The sequence below is a fragment of the Lucilia cuprina genome, chromosome 6 (genome assembly GCF_022045245.1).
Source record: "Lucilia cuprina isolate Lc7/37 chromosome 6, ASM2204524v1, whole genome shotgun sequence".
In the NCBI taxonomy this organism is placed as follows: Eukaryota; Metazoa; Arthropoda; class Insecta; order Diptera; family Calliphoridae; genus Lucilia; species Lucilia cuprina.
In genome coordinates this window covers 48,523,118-48,544,637 of record NC_060954.1, presented here as the reverse complement: position 1 = coordinate 48,544,637, position 21,520 = coordinate 48,523,118, and the positions used below count along the sequence as shown (strand labels likewise).

The 21,520-nt window shown below is 28.3% G+C and overlaps 2 protein-coding genes across 2 annotated transcripts in view; one reads left to right on the top strand and one right to left on the bottom strand.

The window, feature by feature from the left end:
- The window catches only part of LOC111676035 (serine-rich adhesin for platelets), a 321,746-nt gene that overhangs the window by 229,064 nt on the left and 71,162 nt on the right, over nucleotides 1-21,520 (top strand). The gene's annotated exons all lie outside the window — the stretch shown is intronic.
- Nucleotides 16,775-21,466, bottom strand: LOC111676042 (odorant receptor 45a-like). The gene is made up of 6 exons (XM_046953536.1): nucleotides 21,108-21,466; nucleotides 20,861-21,041; nucleotides 17,919-18,104; nucleotides 17,597-17,870; nucleotides 17,191-17,346; nucleotides 16,775-17,081 (listed from the first exon to the last, which is right to left on the bottom strand). Exons 1-6 carry the CDS (start codon nucleotides 21,418-21,420, stop codon nucleotides 17,019-17,021), a joined length of 1,173 nt encoding a protein of 390 aa, XP_046809492.1. The 5' UTR covers nucleotides 21,421-21,466; the 3' UTR covers nucleotides 16,775-17,018.

Sequence of the window (21,520 nt, the reverse complement as noted above, 5' to 3'; positions counted from 1 at the left end):
TACATGCCGATCTCTAAACTTTGTATAGCTGATCAGTCACCATGCTGCTATTTCAACTAATATGTAGACCAGCTATTAGAGTAGTCAATAGATCAGCCAGTAGCGTAGTCAATTAACCAGTGAATGAGCCATTATTCAAAGACTATTCAATAGACTAAACGACAGAGAATATGTCAATGAAATAATAGCCAATAACTTGCGTAGTTAGTAGACCACTTATTAGTCAACTAAATGGAAAACTTAATAGATTAGACAATAGACATGTCAGTATCGTAATTAATAGATCAGTTAAAACCATAGTCAATAAAATTATAAGTAGTAAAAATTATACTACTACTTATTATTTTACTTGGTTAAGATCCGTAATTAATATACCTTCTACCTACTTCATTGACTAGTTAATAAACTAATTCATTAACTATTTACCCAATAGGACTTCAAATTTGAACCTCCTTAATAATTATGTTCAATAAAATCCTACCTCACTCTATCAACCTGTAATACTTAATTTTAAAATCAAATTATACATTAAAAATTAATTATTTTATGGAAATTCCAACTATAAAAGGTTACCACATTTCCGGCTAATATTTAATAATAAAATAATTTTTTTTTAATATTTACCTTTATTGATTGAATAATATCGTAACAAAAATTGTTTAAATATTTTAATAGCATTCCATAAACTGCAAAAAAAAATATTTGTAACAATTTGCAGTTTGTTGCACAAAAATTATATTAAAATTCTTTTACGTCGACGTACATTTTTTTTTTTTTAAAGGGGATAAGAAAGAATGTTTTGCTTGCAAAAAAAAACATATTTAAATGGAATGTTTAATTAAAAAATGTTAAATAGAAAAATAAACAAATGACAAAAAAGAAAAAGAAAGGGTCGAAAAGCACTTAACCATTAATAGAGAAAAAAATTTGCAACATTTATGAGCAACGTGGGTAAAAAAAATCGTGTGTAATGTAACCTTTGTATAGTTACAGTGTCCATTAACTATATAAAATTAAATTAACACCGTTTAAATCTTTTTAGAGATTTAAACGGTGTTACTCGGTTGCAAATCCTTGTCATTGTTTATTGAACTCTGGGTATTACCTACGTAGGAAACTACGCCAGAATTCCTGATTCTAATTTGCTTTATTAAGAAAATATCAGATTTATTCTCAACACCAGTTAATGTACATTTCATACAAAATAGCTTCATTTGTATGAACCCCCTTTATACAGACATATGTAGACTCATTTTACTTTTTAAACTCACTTACACTTCCAAAGACAATGTCGTATGTGTACTAATACATGAGTGTGGTTTTTTCCATGTTAAAAACAAGCTAAAGTGCTATTTTAACACTGCATTTATTCTTTTGTTACATAAAAATATCCAAACGACAACGATGATGAAGATGAAATCTAATACACACACATCATATGTGTGCATTGATATCAATATTCTTATTCATTGGAACGCAAGTGTTGACTGCATACTCTGTCATAGATCCTTAAAATATTTATGAAAATCACGTTTTTAAATTATGTAAGTATGTTATAAAAAAATTTATAATCAACATTGATTTTTTTCCCTCTTATACTATTTTATATGCACTGATTGTTAAACATATTTTATGAAATTTATGTAACAAATAAACAGTTTAGAGAAAATTATGGTTTAAATGGAAAGTTATTTAATACACTAGTGAAAAAAAACAATGTAAATACTTGAGGGAATCAAGTTTTTGAAGAAAGTTTAAAAATTATACAGACAGACTATTTAGTTGCTAAAGTACTAGACTGGTCATTAGATAGGCAAGCAGTCGAATGCTAGTAAATAAATATGTTCACAGACTAGTCAAGAGTTTGTTCAAAATGGACTCTCTTGGACTCAATTTGATTGTTCGTGCTCAGTGAACTACCAAGTCAATCAACTAGTCAAGAGATTAGTTCACAGACCAGTCAATATTATAATCAAAAGACTAGTCAAGAGATTAGTCAATATTTTATTTCAAATACTAGCTAATATCGGACTAGTTCATAGACTAACTAGACTAGTCTATAGTCTAGTCAATAATTTGCTCTATTAACTATTCAATAAACTGTTCTCATAATTAGCTAATAGAATAGTCAATAAACATTTTAATAGGCTCGTCAATATACTAGTCAATAGAAAAGTTTACAGGCTAAGTAATAAACTAGTCAATAGAATAGTCAATAAAGAAATCAATATACTAATCATGCGATAAGTTAATAGACTAGTCAACTAATTAGTCACTAAACTATTAAATAAACAATAATAAAAAGATTAGTCATTATTATAATGAATAGACTAGTCAAAAGTCTAAGGTAGTCCATACACTAGTCCATACATCAGCTAATAGATAATTCAACAGATTAGTAAATAACTAGTCAGTGGACTTGAATTCTTTATATCAGTTAGAATCAGTTAAAAGTCTAGACTAGACTACTTCAAAGACTATTCCATACATCAATCAATAGACAAGTCTATTAATTACACTATGGCATATACATAGTGTAATCAATAGACTTGTCAATAGTCTTGTCTGAATTCAAGAGAGACTTTTTCCTAAGCTAGTAAATAGACTACTCCAAAGACTAGTCCTAATATCAGTCAGTAGACTAGTTCATAGATTATTCTATAGACTTTTCAAAAGAATAGTCAAGAGACAATTCCATAGACAAGTTAATAGACTAGTCAGTGGACTAGTCAATAGACTTGTTTATATGATACTCAAAAGACTAATCAATTAAAATGTCAATATACTACTCCGAAGAGTAATTCATATTTCGGTCAATGGAATAGTTCCTAGATTAATCAATAGCCCTTTCAATAGAATAATCAAGAAGCTATTACATGGACAAGTTAATTGACTTGGTGAAAGACTAGTCAGTGGTTTAGTTGATAGCCTTGTTCATGCGGTAGTCTAAACAATTAGAATGTACATAGACCACTACAAAGTCTAGTCCATATATCAGTTAAAAAAACTAGTTTGTAGGCCAGATTAGTCAACGGACTTGTCGATAGACAAATCAAGAGGTTATTCCTTAGATTAGTCAATAGACTTGTCTCATGTATAGTCTATATTCATAAGACTATTTGGTTATTAAACTAATCAATATACTTATTCATAGACTGGTCATTAGGCTAGATTAGTCAATGGACTAGTCAATAGACTTATTCATAGGCTAGTCAATGAGGTAATCAATAAGCATGTCAATAGACTTAACAATATACTAATCAATTCAAATGCCAATAGACTACTCCAAAGGCAAGTACATATATATATAAGCCAATAGACTAGTTTGTATGCTAAATAAGTCAAAGGACTTGTCGATAGATTAATCAAGAGTTTATTCCTTAGATTAGTCAACAGACTTGTCTAATATGTAGTCCATTTCCATTAGACTTGTAGTAATTAAACTAATCAATATACTTGTTCATAGGCTAGTCAATAGGCTAAACAATTAAAACGTCTATAGGCAATTCCATACACTAATCCATCCATTCAGTCAACAAACTGAACCATACATAGATCAGTTATGAAATTAGTCCATAGAATTTTTAATTGAAAAGACATAACTATTCAATTGACTAGTCTATAGATTTTCCAGTAGTATATTAACTAGTAAATGTATTACTCCATGAGGTAGTTAGTAGACTAGTCAGTGAAATAGTCCTTTGAAATAGTCCCATATCCTATATATCTTATATTAATTAAAACGTTCACATTTTATTGTGCACACACTTTATATAAAACTCAATAAAATAGCAGCTATTTATAAGTACTCGAACATTTCTATAGATATCCTTTATGTCTGTATGCTTGTTAGCTGCTGTATAGAGTTAAATGCTGATGTCTATCTGGATGCCATAAATTGATATAATTTTCTATCTTGTTTTTCTTGTATTTTTTTTTTTCTACACTGTTGTCTTTTTATTATTATAAGAGAAGGAAAAACAAACAATAGAATTATATTGTTGGTTGTTATTTCTTTGTTAACCCGTATACACACACAAACACACATTTATACTACTACAACTACTGATGATGCTTCTACACTTTTATGCTACTCCTAACCCATTAAGTTTTAATATAATAAAACAAGCAGCAGCCATAAGAAATTGAGGGCGTGTGTTATACAGTGGTTGAGTGTCGGAGTGAGTCGGTATAAAAGATATTGAAAAATCACAACTAGAACGTTTGTATACAAGTTAAATGCATTAAAGTATATTCTTGTTGTAACAGTAAACGCATGACATTGTTGTCTTTTCTTCTTATTGTATTTGGAGTAGTAGAAATGGTGACAATAGTAGTAAAAGAAATATTCTAAAGGAATTTTTATTTAAACGTTTTTATTACACTTTTACACATTCACATTGCTTTCAAGTATTGTTATTAAAGTACTTTTAGTTTTATAAAAAAACTATATTTGATTGTTGGATAATAGTTGCAGGAAATTTATTGTAATAGTTTAATTGTTTATATTTTATTTTTTAGTTAGAAAGCAAGGAAGTTATATATTTTAACAATTGACAAAACATTTAAGATAATTTACCCAAAAACAAAGTTTATATAATAAGGAAAGTTTTTGTGTGTTTTCAAAATGTACATTCTTAAATGCTAAAAGTTTCATAAATTTCCTATTCATTAAGTTTCAATTAAAAGTGTCTTTTTATTATATATATAATTTGAGAAACATAATGATATACTGAGTGATGATTTTGTGCATAAAGAGTTACTAAATTTTATCAACAGCTGAATTTTTTCTACTGTCCAGCACAATTTCAACTCAATAATATCTATTCAAACAAAAGTATTAATCTTTCAAATTATAAATTGAAATTGATTTTCATTAAAATGATAGCTGTACAGAGAAATATCTAGCAAATCAAATATATATTTCATTAAGAGTATTATCTAAATATGAAAACATAGAAAACAATATGCTGGTACACGTAAGTTAACAGTGATGGCCAAATTGGCATAAGCAAAAACCCAACTGCTTATTCCACAATATAAATAGCATTTTGTTAACTGTCACTGTAACCTTAACATACATATAAAAATTATAACTGTTTTTATTGATTTACGTTATCAACATTTTCATCATCATCACACATACTTTTTTTTTACATACATATGATTTAGTAAATACTTAAAACTGTAAAGGATGTGGGATTTTGTACAGACAATTTTGTGGAAATTGATATTGCAATCAATTAATGGTTGTAATTAGAGTTTTCTGATGCGTATACTTGTTATTGTATTAATTAATAACACTCATACGTGCAGTGAGTTTAAACAGGAGAAGTTTTTAAGTTTTATGTTTTTTATGTTTATTACATCGTTATAATTGTCGTAATTGTGTTAACAATGGTGGAATTTAAACAAAAAATTCTTTTAAAGACTATAGACGATAGACTAGACTATAGACTAGACTATAGACTAGACTATAGACTAGACTATAAACTAGACTATAGACTAGACTATAGACAAGACTATAGACTAGACTATAGGCTAGACTATAGACTAGACTATAGACTAGACTATAGACTAGACTATAGACTAAACTATAGACTAGACTATAGACTAGATTATAGACTAGACTATAGACTAGACTATAGACTAGACTATAGACTAGATTATAGACTAGACTATAGACTAGACTATAGACTAGACTATAGACTAGATTATAGACTAGACTATAGACTAGACTATAGACTATAGTATAGACTAGACTATAGGCTAGACTATAGACTAGACTATAGACCAGACTGGTCTTTAGACTGAATTTAATTACACTATTAACATAAATTGCCATTGTCAAATCGATTCCGTAAGTGCAATTAACTATAGTAATCATAAATTTTGGCTATTACAAAGTTTAAATATCCTCCACGTTATGACGGTGTATGGTATACAATTTGCGTTTTGCATTCCTACCACCTACATTACATATACATACATAAATCCCCATTAAATACATGACAACATTCCAAAAATAATAACATTTTTGATCATCAATTCAATCAATAGATTTGATATGCCAACCAACCACATACACAAACAATATGTCATGACATTTTCGTTCATTTATCATCAAACTATGTAAAAAAATACAGTTCAGATATGAATGAGTACAATGTTGTAATGTTTAAATTAGCCAAACAATGAAGGAATTAAATTAGACAAATATTCTGCTGTTTGGAATGGATTGCTTGGCATATAAAAGGTATAGAAAATAGTTTATAATTAAATTATGGTTTATGGTTTTGTTTTTCAAAAAAATTACTACGGGTTATGAATACTTTCGGAAACTTTATGGGAATTTACTAATTAATATCATTGTTAAATATTAAATCATTTTAATTTTTTTATAAGTTTCACTATTTCATTAATGGATGACAGAGTGGACAGACAAACATATAGATGGACTTTAACAGTCCTACTCGATCAGGACTTAAGTTTAGACTATCGACTATTCTATAGTATAGACGTTGACTAAACTATAGTCTAGATCATCGATCTGACTATAATTCGGTATATTGACTAGACCTTGGTATAGATTAACGACTAGACTATAGTACAGACTATCGACTAGACCCTAGTCCAAACAATCGTCTCGACAGGACTATAGATCAGACTAGACTATAGTCCAAAATATACTGAACTAGACTTAAGTGTAGGTTATAGACTGTAGACTAGACTATTGTCCAGACTGTAGACTATACCATTATTCAGACTATAGACTACAGTTCAGACTATAGACTAGACTACAGTTCAGACTATAGACTAGACTATAGATTAGACTATAGACTAGCCTTAGGTATGGACTATAGACTATACTATTGTCCATACTACAGTCTAAAATATAGTCTATACTTTAGACTAGAGTATAGTCCATACTATACACTAAACTATAGTTCAGTCTAAAGACGCTAGTCTAGAGTTTAAACTAGACTTTAGACTAGACTATAGACTAAATTGTAGACCACACTACATTCCAGACTATAGACTAGACTTTAGTTCAGCTATAGACTTGACTGTAGTCCAGACTATAGGATTGATTACAGAATACAATAATACAATAATGCATTATAAATATTATAGACTAGATGTTAATCGAGACAATAAACTATAGTTCAGGCTATTATCTACTCTATATTATAGATTATATTTCAGACTTTAGCATAGAATTTAACCGAAAATTTATATCTAGAGCTATTCTTATGAAAATATATCAAAAATATTAAAATTAAAGAAATTGCCTCAAATGCATAAATAATACTTTCTTACAATTTAAACTTTGACATTTAACAGCACTTAAGCATAAACAAGTTACAATAAATTATTTATAAATATCAGTAATAAGAAAGAAAAAACAAACTATAAAAAAGAAAAATTGAAATATTTTCTGTTATTTAAACAACATCAATAAGCTGGCAGAACCCCTTTTAAAAAAATATATATAGAGAAAATTGTATTGAAAATAATATAAATTTGCTATAAAATATGTTGCAACATGTAGGAAAACGAACCCTGCAAGTTTGATAATTTCATACCAATTTACTAGAATTATTATTAACGGATAATTGTCATTTTATGCAAATGCCCTTATAGTGTAGAAACAAGTTAATATTATCTCCTCTATAGATTACGTAGAGACAATAAGACAATCTAAAACTGCCGAATACCAATTTCCCCACATATATACGTATACGTATTACTTGTGTATTAATTAAATAATAATCATACGTCATGTGTTACATCAATTTGATAGAAAGAAACATGTTAATTACATGTTGTAATGTAAAATAAAACAAAATTTAAATGTAATCAAATCTGTTTTTTCTCTGATTATCATATTATTTTACATTATATTTGTTTGAACTTTTTCTTTCTTAAAACATAATAAAAAACAATATTAACTTACATTATGCACACTCACACACACACATATTTTTAATATACAATTTCAATTAAAAGTTTAATTATTTATACAGCGTCCGTCATGATGTTCTTTATTATTAATTAAAGTTGAAGTTTTACATTTTACTTAATAAAGAAATTAACTTGAAATAAGTATGAAAGTACTGTTATCAAGGTAGATATAGAAAATGAAGGGGATTTGGGACAATATAAGGAATAAATAAATGCAATAGGTTTTAAAATAAACTGGATATTTGGGTGATAATTACCAAACTAAGTTCCAACTTAAAATTAACTTATAAATACAATATTATGTCTAAAATGACATACATTTCCTTCAGTTCAATTTGTCACAATTTTGAAAAGTTTATGAGATATTAACTAATTGCTTTAGGTATTTTAAAAATAGTATTTTTTTTTTTGCCACATTTTAAATGTGTAAAACTAATTAAGATGTTGGCAAACTAAAGTATATTTTTATACTAAAATATTCATAATATGTGAGAACAAAATAATAAATTGATTATAAGAAAATATCCTTAAGCTAAAATAATTATTAATAAAAATTTAAGAAAGGTTATTAGTAAGGTAGTACAATGTGTGAAAAAATGGTAATTTCTAGTACGAAGTCTAATGAATATGCAAGACAAATCTGTTGCCTAGTGTATGATGTAGTCTCTGAACCATTGTCTGGACTACTAGCAGTTCTTTTGTTAACTTGACTATGGAATAGTCTAAGGACTAGTCTATTAGATAGTCAACCAACTCAACTTTTGACTATTCTATTAAGGTGGTACAAAACTCTTTACTAATGTGCAATAAAATCCTGGTTACTAATACAAATAATGAAAAGTCTATTGACTACTCTATTGAAAATTCTAGTGACTATTTAAGATAAATCTGTTGTCTAGTATGTGATGTAGACTCTGAACTACTAGCAGATCTATTGTAGACCTCACTTTGGCAGGTCACTCACTAGCAGGTCTATTGTAAATCTTTCTATTGAAAAGTCTAGTGACTATTCAAGATAAATCTATTGTTTAGTATGTAATGTAATCTCTGAACTACAGGCTGGACTACTTGCAGGTCTATTGTAGATCTCATTTTGGAATAGTCTAACGACTAATCTATTTACTCGTTCATTAGGTATTCTATGAACTCAACTTTTGACTAGTCTATTAAGGTGATACAAAACTTCTTACTAATGTGCATCAAAAAGTCCAGTGACTAGTCAGGACAAGTCTGTTGTCTAGCATGTGTTGACCTAACTGTGGAATAGTATATGGGCTAGTCTATTAGGTAGTCAATCAACTCAACTTTTGACTATTCTATTAAGGTGGGACAAAACTCCCCATTAATGCGAAAAAATGCTATTTTCTAGTACAAATATTAAAAAGTCTATTGACTACTCCATCGAAAAGTCTAGTGACTATTCAAGACAAATCTGTGGTATGTGGTGTAGTCTCTGAACTACTGACTGGACTACTGGCAGGTCTAATGTTGACCTGACTGTGGAATAGTCTATGTACTCGATTATTTACTAGTTTATTAGTTGTCAATCAAATCCACTTCTGACTAGTATAAGCAATGGTCTGTGACGTAATCTATTCACTATTTGACTATAATATCCGAATATTAGTCTATTGTAAGATCATGGTTTAGTCTATAGTCTAGTCTATTAGGTAGCCCATAGACTTGTCTCTGTACTAGTCGATTGAGTATTGTATAAATTAGTTTTTTACCGGTCTATTTACTAGCAGAAACTGAACTGGATTAATCCTTTAACTTATCTACAGACTAGCCTATTGACTTGTACATTGATTACCTCTTAACTAATTTTTAACTAATGTTTTAGAATAGTTCAATAGTCCAACTACTAGTCTTTGCTTAAAACGATGGCTTAGTTCATGGACTAAATTATTAACTGATCCGGAGAGAATTCAATATAGTTTAAGGGGAATAATATTGGGCTTTTCCCTTAACTTAATTCATCCAAATTCGCAACATACACCTAGAACTCTTGGGAAATCTTAAACAAACTCACACAACTGAAATTTTTACATGTGAAAAAATTTGCGGGAAAAAATACAATTTCCTTTTAACTGCAAGCACGTTTTCAAAGAAAATCTTTTATGTGCGATTTATTTCTTAATATTTTTGTTATTTTTACATGATTTTTGCCGCTTTTTTCTTTTATACAATATGTGAACAATATGCCACCAGCATGTTAATATATATATACCCTACAATATACACATATGTATGAACATTATACATATTTCTAAAAATATATATTTTCTTCATTAACGACTTATATTATTACCACAAATTTTTGGCCAAAAAATATGGTTAGGTTTTTGTAGCCATTTGGTTTTAACCACAAAAAAAATGTTTCAAACATACTACAGTTTTGCTTAAACAAAATTTTTGAAATTTCATTTCTTAAGCTTTAACATTCATTTTGCAAAAGATTCATTTTATGGCAAATGCAAACACACATAAATTTGATAAACTTTCTACCTTGAATCAGTTGCAAAATTTCTAAAAACTCTAAAGAATATACATAGTTCGTGAAATTGATGTTTTTGAAAAGTAAACTTTGTGCTTTTTTCTGTGGTTAAAAATTTGTCACGTCAGTTTTCAATCAATTGTTTTTTCTTTTTAATTTACCGCACGAAATACAATTTTAACTTTTAAGAATTGTAAAGCAGAAAAATGAATGAAAATGTTAGCAAAACTTAAATTTTGAGGATTTTAAGAATTCCTTTTATATAAAAAAGCATTAACATACAAAATCAACTTCGTATAAGATTAACAGATTTTTTCTTATACACTCAATTAAAATCTTTAAATAATACGCCGTGAAAAAAAAAGTTTACAATTTTAATGAGTTGTTGAAAAAAAGTAATAATTCCTTCCCCTACCTACAGTAAACAAGAAAGAAATTAATATATAACAGCAAATGCTGCACCTACTTTTTACTTGGTCAGAAATTCTTTTCCTACTAATTACAATTGTATATAAAATATACAAAAAAATAAATATTTTAACAAAAAGAGAGAAAAAAAATTAAAAATAAAATAAAAAATAGGAAAAAAGAAAACAACTGAAACAATATAAAAATAAATTACTATTACTGAAGCAGCAGTAGAAAGAACAACAACAATAATACTTGAAGCGTTTTCATTTCCGTTTCCTATTAAAGAAAGTAAAAAAATGTTTTCCTTGTGGGTGCATATATTAGGGAGGTTTTTTTTTGGAATAAGATAAGGTGAATACCCTTAAGAAGCATAAGTTTTTGTTAAGCATACCAAACTAACTAACTAACTAACTAACTAACTAACTAACTAACTAACTAACTAACTAACTAATTAACTAACTAACTAACTAACTAACTAACTAACTAACTAACTAACTAACTAACTAACTAACTAATTAACTAACTAACTAACTAAATAACTAACTAACTAACTAACTAACTAACTAACTAACTAACTAACTAACTAACTAACTAACTAACTAAATAACTGACTGACTAACTAACTAACTAACTAACTAACTAACTAACTGACTAACTAACTAACTAACTAACTAACTAACTAACTAACTAACTAACTAACTAACTAACTAACTAACTAACTAACTATCTATCTAACTAACTAACTAACAAGCTAACTAACTAACTACCTAACTAAATAACTAACTAACTAACTAACTAACTAACTAACTAACTAACTAACTAACTAACTAACTAACTAACTAACTAACTAACTAACTAACTAACTAACTAACTAACTAACTAACTAACTGACTAGCCAACAATCTAACTAACTAACTGACTAGCCAACAATCTAACTAATTAACTAACTAACTAACTTACTAACTAACTAACTGACTAGCCAACAATCTAACTGACTAGCCAACAATCTAACTAACTAACTAACAAGCTAACTAACTAACTAACTACCTAACTAACTAACTAACTAACTAACTAACTAACTAACTAACTAACTAACTAACTAACTAACTTATTAACTAATTAACTAACTACCTAACTAACTAACTAACTAACTAACTAACTAACTAACTAACTAACTAACTAACTAACTAACTAACTAACTAACTAACTAACTGAATAGCCAACTATCTAACTAACTAACAAGCTAACTAACTAACTACCTAACTACCTAACTAACTAACTAACTAACTAACTACCTAACTACATAACTAACTAACAGTTAAATGATTTTCAAGCACGGATCCATAGGGGGGGAAAGGGAAAATTGGTCATACCATTATATACTTTTAAACGGTATATGGTACTATATATTCAGCCTCGTCCGACCATAATTGCTTTTCTCCTCTTTCTTTTCATGTTCTTTCTCCAGTACTGCTCTTCATGCAGTACTTCTAGTGCTGCTATAAATATATACATATTGTAGTGTTACGACATCACTTTTTTACTTTCTTCCGTTTTATATAATTAAAAAAAGCACCAAACCTATTTGTTTACCAATGTATTAATCAATTTTCTTAAACTCTTAAAACGACAATAATTCTAACTCAACATTAATGTTTTCAGTAAATTCTTCTACTTTTCTTATATCTATGCAATCTCAAATATCCCTGAACAAAAATTTGGATAAACCCAAAAAAAATAGGCAAAATTTCTAGCAAACAATTTATTGGCTTGTAACCACTTATCATACCACAATGTGTTATAGATCTATCGTATAGATTTTATGTCATCTTAACAAACATGTCAAATTTTACAACTACACATATACACAAACTTGAGTTGCAGTAGGTGTCAATAGTATTTCTATTTCTGGTAAATCAAAAATGAAATTGTAGTTTCTTGCAAATATTTACTTTATGTTGAAGAAGAAATCTTTTTTTTTCGAGAATTACAATTCAAAAATTTATATTGACATTCCAGTAGAGAGAAAACACACAAATGAACATACATACATATTTACATTCACACACACCCACACACACACACATGTGTACGTATGTTGTCTGCCGAAACACAGTTTCGTAAATGAAATATTTAAGAATAAAAATGCTTTGGTAAATAAATTTGAGAGTTTTTAAAAACTTGTAGACCAAAACAATTGTAAGTAAATACAAAATTAAATTTTTATTTTACATTTTTTAATTTCGGAAAGTAACTAGAGCAATGTAAACTTAAATAGAATCATCTTATAATATTTTAATCAGATGTAAAAAATCTTAAATCTTCTCAGGTTAGAAGTATACAAATTTAAAAACGAATAAATAATAGGATTTAATGATAAATAATAGGATTTAGTTCATACAATTTATATGTAAAACTTTTAATAATTCAATATGGCAATGTTTTAAATGTTCTATTCTAGGCATTTTAAAAATATAAAATTTTAATTTAATATATAAAGATATGTGATCTTTAAATATATTTCTATAATTTAACACTATTAATATCAAAATCTCAGAAGTCCTGTAGTTCAGTTCTAGTTCAGTTCTAGTTCAGTTCTAGTTCAGTTCTAGTTCAGTTCTAGTTCAGTTCTAGTTCAGTTCTAGTTCAGTTCTAGTTCAGTTCTAGTTCAGTTCTAGTTCAGTTCTAGTTCAGTTCTAGTTCAGTTCTAGTTCAGTTCTAGTTCAGTTCTAGTTCAGTTCTAGTTCAGTTCTAGTTCAGTTCTAGTTCAGTTCTAGTTCAGTTCTATTTCAGTTCTAGTTCAGTTCTAGTTCAACGCCATCTTCTGACAATCTCTCTAATATTTATTCTTGAATAAGCTCGTTTACAATTAGATTAACTAATCCAACAAATTTAAATACTCCCAATGCAATTTATTACTTTAAGTGCAATTCTCACTCAACTTCAAAATTAAATATCAACTTTTATAAAAGTCTATATATCTATACTAGATTTAAATGGTACATGTTGTACATACACATGTATACGATTTATTTATTATTGTTTACTGACAAATTTGACTTGATTTTGACATATCAAATTCACACATAAGCACACACAAAGACAACCACAAATACACCCAATTGACCAAGTTTTTAATAAAGAAATATTGTATTTTCATCATACAATATAGCTCTTTATTATAGCTTATTTTTATAATATTTAACAACCATCTATTATGTGAATTTTTTTTTGGTTAGATATGACCAATTGGGTAAGCTTTACTTCTCAGAGAGATTTATAAATGTGATAAAATTTGTGGGTGTATTTGTTGGTATGGTGAAAATGTTGACATATATCGTAAACACTTTTCTTTATATGTATAAAATTTCCTTATGTGCAAACATATGAATATATTGAAATTTTATGGTGATGCTGTAGTAGTTTAAGTTATTAAAGTCTGATGTATGCTGCTGTTACCTACACTGTTTGACTTCTGTTAACACTTTTTTACATATTGAGCTAAAGATATAGTAATAAAAACAATAAGGATATTTAAGTCAGAAAAAAGACAAACAAAATAAAATGGTATCATATTGTTATGTGTAAAAAAATATATATTCAAACATATTTACATATACATATGTATAATGTATTAGATTGGTACTTAAATTTTAGAATTTGCAATTGATATTAAGTATGTATCACAAAAAGCTAAGAAACTGTCAAGGATATCGATGTAGTAAAGCAGTAGGTATCTGGTATAAAAGATTGTATCGGATTTACTTTCAAAAATAATTAGTTTAATCTGATTTAATATCTGTTACTTAATAATTTGTTTGCAGTTCCTGTAAATTTTCTTTTTTAGATGACGATATAATATATTTAAGTTTGAATATGTTTACTTTGTACTTTACAAACATATTATCAAGTGTATAACTAATAAAGAAATAGAAATCAAGGAAATTTTAATTTTATCACTTGAATGAGACTTTGATAGTTTCTAATTAATATTCATACACAAAAAGAAATTGTTTCAATGTGTTTTTACAAATAAAAAATTCAATTTAAATGAAGTTTATTAATTGCCAAAAAATAAAAACTTAAGTTTTTCAAAGTTCAAAAAAATCTTTTCAAAAAGATTCTGTAACAAATCTATATCTTTCTAAAAATACAATTAATCATAGTATTTCTCTAAGTGAAGCTGCTGTACAAAGTTGTGTTTAAAATAATTTGTAAATTTGTTGATGATGTTGACAGATGTTAAATTAGTTTCCAATTGTGGTTTATATGTATGTGTTCATGACTCTAATAAAAACGTTCGACACTTTTGTTGTGTGTGTATGTGTGTGTTTTAACTTTTTGCCAAATATTGAGGTTTTAGTTATTTAACAAATACAATCAATAAATCAAATAATTAATAAAACATTTTAGAATTGATTATACAATTATAATTTAAGTTTAATTTGTGATGTATTAAACAGAGAAACTAAATAAGTGCAATTGAGTTTTAAGTTAATATTACTTTCAACTTTTTAAATAATCTATTTCAAAATCAATAGACTGTTTTACTGATTAATCTATTAACTAGTCTACATAGTAGTCGACGAACTACAATATGGGTCAGTCTAGTGACTAGTCTATTAAGAAGTCAATACATCAATCAGAAATCTTATCAATGACCTATTAAATAAAGTAGTTCACGGACTATTCCATTGACCAGTTCAACAACTATAAGATAGAATAAAACATATACAATTAAATTGTCTATATACAAGTCAATGGACTAGTCAAGAGACCAGTCAATAGACTAATCAATGGACTATTCAATGGCCCTTCGAATAGAATTCTTCATAGACAAGTCAATGGTCTCGCCAATATACAAGTCAATGACCCAATCAATTGGCTAGTCTATGATCTAGTCAATGACCTAGTCAATAGATTATCCAATGTCCTTTTCAATAGGTTATTTGATAGACTAGTCAATAAATAACATAATATTTATTGGGCATCTTCAAGTCATTAATTAGACACTAGAATTGTCTTCAAACTAGTCGAAAGACTAGTCAAGGGTTAAATCAATATTCTAGTCCATAGAATTGTCAATGAACCAGACAATAGACAATTCAATGGTACACCCAATGGTCTCGCCAATAGATAAGTCAATGATTCTATTAATTGCCTAGTCAATGGTCGAGATAATGGTCAAGTCAATAGACTAGTCAATGGTTTATCCAATGTCCTCGTGAATAGATTATTTGATAGACTAGTCAGAAGACCTGTCAATGGTCTAGTCAATATTCTAGTCCATAGAATTGTCAATGGACCAGACAATATACAATTCAATGGTATACCCAATGGTCGTGCCAATAGACAAGTCAATGATTCAATCAATTGCCTACTCAATGATTTAGTTAATGGTCTAGTCAATAGACTAGAAGTCATTAATGAGTCATTAGAATTGTCTTCAAACTTGTGAAAAGACTAGCCAAAAAAACTTGTCAAAAGACCTATCAATAGGCTAGTCAATATCCGTTGCCTAATCAATGGTCTAGTCAACAGATTATCCAATGTCCTCGTCAATAGAATTTTTTATAGACTGGTCAATAAACTACATAATATACTTGGGTATATCTACGTTATTAATTAGTCACTAAAATTAACTTTAAACTAATTAAAAGTCTAAACAACTGACTAATGAAAAAGACCTGTTAATGGGCTATTCAATATTCCAGGCCATAGAACAGTCAATGCACTAGATAATAGACCAGGTAATCTTAAATTTAATACACTAATCAATGCATTATTCCATAGACTATAAACTTGTCAATAGACTAGTCCACTGACTAATCAATTAACCACTCGAAAGGCAATTCAAAGGTCAAATCAATAAAGTAGTCAATGGATTGTGTCATTCACCCGTCAATAGATAAGTCACATACTTTCCACAATAAACTTCTTCATAGATTATTCTATAGACTAGTCATTAGACTAGGAAATATAATTGTATAACTCAGTAGACTTGTAATAGTTTAATCAATAGATCATTCAATAGACGTGTTAAAAAACTATTCCGTAAACTTAACGATGGCCTATCCCATAGAGTATTCCACCATCTAGTCAATAGATTTAATAAAATAAAAGAAAAAAATCCATTTCACCACTTTTAATCTTGATTTTCATCTAAAGTCTTCAGAGCTGTTATTAAAGATCCAGCCGTTTTAAAGACCTGCAAATACAAACAACAACAACAACAAAAATGAAATTGTTTAATTATTTTCACATTTAAAAGTCATTTTGCTAGCAAATGTCACAAATAGTTGGCTTGTATCCATTACCCATAGATATAAACTCAAGTCCACGATAAAAAGTACTGCTTTTAATTGACTACTTTTTTGTGAGCGCATCATGGGTAGTAAAAGTAATTTTTTACATGATTTTGGTAAATGAGTCCAGTCAAATGCAAAATAGATTTCCGGCGCCACTTGCAAACTCTGTAAATAGAACAGCAAACAGAATGTGAGTAAAAAATAAACAGAAATAAAACCCAACAAACTACTAAATGACATAACAAAATTTTGAAACTAGAAAAAACTATAGCAAGTTGTATAAAGTATTTTTTTTAACAAACTTTAAAAAAAAAAATATTAAGCAAAATTTTAAAATTTTATTCCAAAATTTTCATATCTCTACAAATGAAAAACTTAATCGTATACTTAATGATAAGCCAAACTTAAAACTCACCTCATCCCTTATCCTCTGACCATTGTAACAATACAAAATCAATTGCATTGCCACCGTTACAAGAAACAAAAACTGATATGCTGCCGCAGCCATTGATTCACTGGGACGACTTAAGCGAAAAACCAAACAACATATTTCCGAACAGGAAATGATGAATTTAATGAAAATGATTTCACCATAAACTTGATTTAATTTCTCAGTCAACTCTAGTGTTTGACTGTGAAATTGTATACATGACTTAATGTTTTTCAAGAATTTCAATGAATCTCCTTCTCTACTGGCCTTAGCACTTGCAGTTGTTGTAGCTGATGTGGCAGATGACTTATATATATCGGCGGTGTTTTTAAAACGAAAACAGAGTATGTGAAATTGAGCCGAAATATTACTGACCAACCACGTGAATAGTGTATCAATGGCTAATGTTATGCCAAAGAGATTATAGATGCTGAGAATATTCCAAATGAATACCAACGAATAGCCTGGTAATTTTGTGTGAGGCCAAAAGTAACTGAAAGAACAAAGTTGTAGAGCAATGTGAGCAATGGTCTAGACTATGAATTATTTATTTTATGACTAGTCTACGGAATATACTATTATCTAGTCTATTGATCAGTTTAATGACTAGTCTGTTGACCAGTCTATTGACTAGTATATTGAGTAGCGTATAGAGTAGCACATAGACAATATTAATAACAAAATTATAGACCAGGCATCTAAATCGATTAATGTTTGTATTTTTTTATACCCTACACCACTATAGTGTAACACCCAAAAATATTGGTCCTATACCCACCTTTATTTATACCAATCGGCTAAGAATCACTTTCTGAATCGATTTATCCGTCCGCCTATCTGTCCGTCTATCCGTCCGTCTATCCGTCCGTCTATCCGTCCGTCTATCCGTCCGTCTATCCGTCCGTCATCCGTCTGTCTGTGTGTCAATGTAAACCTTTTATGCACACAATTTTCAAGATAATTTGATGAAATTTGGTACATGGTCTTTTTTCTAGTTTCATTATTTTACCTAGCCCCCATACAACTATACCCCCGAATCGGGCTCATAACTATGTTAAGTGTTCTATTGTCAACAAAAATCTGCAAAACTTAATTTTATATACGATAAATGATACTACTGATTTTTATAGAAATCGGGCCTCATTTGCCCCTAGCCCCCATACAAACTTTGAAGTAGATGTAAATTCCATTACCCCTATGAGCCCTCTTGTAGAAAATCTCTTTTTTTCACAATACGGTTAAAAAATAAATTCAAAGTTTATTTTTTTAACTATCCACCTTTTTAACATACTGATTGGTGTGGGGTATATAATAGACTACACAAGTGGCTTGACAAACATACCAATGTTTTACGTTTACGTGTAGTGTATGAGGGTATTTCGTGTTTGTACAAATGATTGCTGTTTGTTTGTTCAAAAATTAAAAAAAAAATGATTTTATATTCATAAATAACAGATTTTCCAAACAATTTACATTTCTAAGACAAATTGACATCTGTATGTTTGAAAGTCCACAAAAATTTGAAAAAAGCCGTGTTTGTACGAGCAATGTTTGTGTAGTGTGTGTGTGTGCGAATAAAAAAGTATGTTTGATAAGCAGCTTGTGTACACTATTTGGACCTTAAGTCATTTCGTAATTCATGTCGTATCATGCATGTCATACTATAATATAATTGATTTATATTATAAAGCAGTGTCGACTAATATAGGCATCTGTCAGTCCGCGTTTATGTTTTTAGCAATCAATTAAAAAATTCATCAACATGCTTTCGAAAAAAATTACGAAAAATTAGTTATCATTCGACAATACAATTAATTTTTTTAATTTAATATTACAACTATTGATACTAACAAAAATTGTCCAAAAGAGCTATTACTTCACTGTTTCCAAAAAAAAACTCTATATACTCTATAGTGGAACTACACCCATCTTAAAGTGTACACAGAATTATTTTCTGTGTATGGCTTTCAATGTTATACACTATTCAAATTTTCAGAATTTTTTGAAGTTTAGTTAGTTAGTTAGTTAGTTAGTTAGTTAATAAGTTAGTTAGTTAGTTAGTTAGTTAGTTAGTTAGTTAGTTAGTTAGTTAGTTAATTCGTTAGTTAGTTAGTTAATAAGTTAGTTAATAAGTTAGTTAGATAGTTAGTTAGTTAATTAGTTAGTTAGTTAGTTAGTTAGTTAGTTAGTTAGTTAGTTAGTTAGTTAGTTAGTTAGTTAGTTAGTTAGTTAGTTAGATAGTTAGTTAGTTAGTTAGTTAGTTAGTTAGTTAGTTAGTTAGTTAGTTAGTTAGATAGTTAGTTAGTTAGTTAGTTAGTTAGTTAGTTAGTTAGTTAGTTAGTTAGTTAGTTAGTTAGTTAGTTAGTTAGTTAGTTAGTTAGTTAGTTAGTTAGTTAGTTAGTTAGTTAGTTAGTTAGTTAGTTAGTTAGTTAGTTATTTAGTTAGTTAGTTAATTAGTTAGTTAGTTAGTTAGTTAGTTAGTTAGTTAATAAGTTAGTTAGTTAGTTAGTTAGTTAGTTAGTTAGTTAGTTAGTTAGTTAGTTAGTTAGTTAGTTAGTTAGATAGATAGTTAGTTAGTTAATAAGTTATTTAGTTAGTTAGTTAGTTAATAAGTTAGTTAATAAGTTAGTTAGATAGTTAGTTAGTTAATAAGTTAGTTAGTAAGTTAGTTAGTAAGTTAGTTAGTTAGTTAGTTAGTTAGTTAGTTAGTTAGTTAGTTAGTTAATTAGTTAGTTAGTTTGTTAGTTAGTTTGTTAGTTAGTTAGTTAGTTAGTTAGTTAGTTAGTTAGTTAGTAAGTTAGTAGTTAGTTAGTTAGTTAGTTAGTTAGTTAGTTAGTTAGTTAGTTAGTTAGTTAGTTAGTTAGTAAGTTAGTAAGTTAGTAAGTTAGTTAGTTAGTTAGTTTGTTATTTAGTTAGTTAGTTAGATAGTTAGTTATTTAGTAAGTTAGTCAGTTAGTTAGTTAGTTAGTTAGTTAGTTAGTTAGTTAGTTAGTTAGTTAGTAAGTTAGTTAGTTAGTTAGTTAGTTAGTCAGTTAGTTTGTTAGTTAGTTAGTTAGTTAGTTAGTTAGTTAGTTAGTTAGTTAGTTAGTTAGTTAGTTAGTTAGTTAGTTAGTTAGTTAGTTAGTTAGTTAGTTAGTTAGTTAGTCAGTCAGTCAGTTAGTTAGTTAGTTAGTTAGTTAGTTAGTTAGTTAGTAAATAGATTTCCAAGGGAAATCAACTCAATTGTAAACTGTAGTATTAATATCTTACGTCGCCTTATACGGTACCCGTAAAATCAATTCCCCAGTTGTAAAATAAAAATAAATAGCTTCAATAACTGGATTAGCAAAACCAAAAACACCTGCTATTGCTACAGATACAAAATATGTTGTGCTGAATTTCACATCTTTCAAATTTTCCGAACAAATTATTGGTAATTCTAGACGCTTGACTGCAAACAAATTGAACATTTTCAATAATACTAAGATTAGTCAATAGATTTTCACTTTAAACTCACCTTTTAAATTACCCGAATGCACTTTTTGTATAATGCTCACAAATTGGCGACGTTTAATTAGAAATATAATCATTTTCCATATTGCCAAAAGCGTTTGACAGGAAAGTGCCAATGAATCGGTTACCTCAACATAATCATTACGATTGACAAATGCATAATGGATAATGGCCAGAAAATGGGTAATGGCAAAAAATAATGGTACATAACAGAAGAGAGGACGTTTGAGTACATCCTCTGGTCTGGTGGCTAGCGAATCAATACCACACAATTTAAATGATAATTTTTGTATGTAGAAGTAACGTTTAACGACCATTTGTTGTTTTGCTGTTTTTTAACTTGAACTGGCAATTGTTTAGATACAAATGATTGGGTGTTAAGTTAAAGTCATATTTTAGGTGCAGTATTTGTTAGAA

Coding starts and splice junctions, on each gene's coding strand:
- LOC111676042 (XM_046953536.1), bottom strand. CDS start 21,420: ATGGTCGTTAAACGTTACTTCTACATACAAAAATTATCATTTAAATTG. Junction 21,042..21,107: donor GCATTCGGGTAATTTAAAAG/GTGAGTTTAAAG, acceptor ATTTGTTTGCAG/TCAAGCGTCTAGAATTACCA. Junction 17,347..17,596: donor GTCAGAGGATAAGGGATGAG/GTGAGTTTTAAG, acceptor TTCTATTTACAG/AGTTTGCAAGTGGCGCCGGA.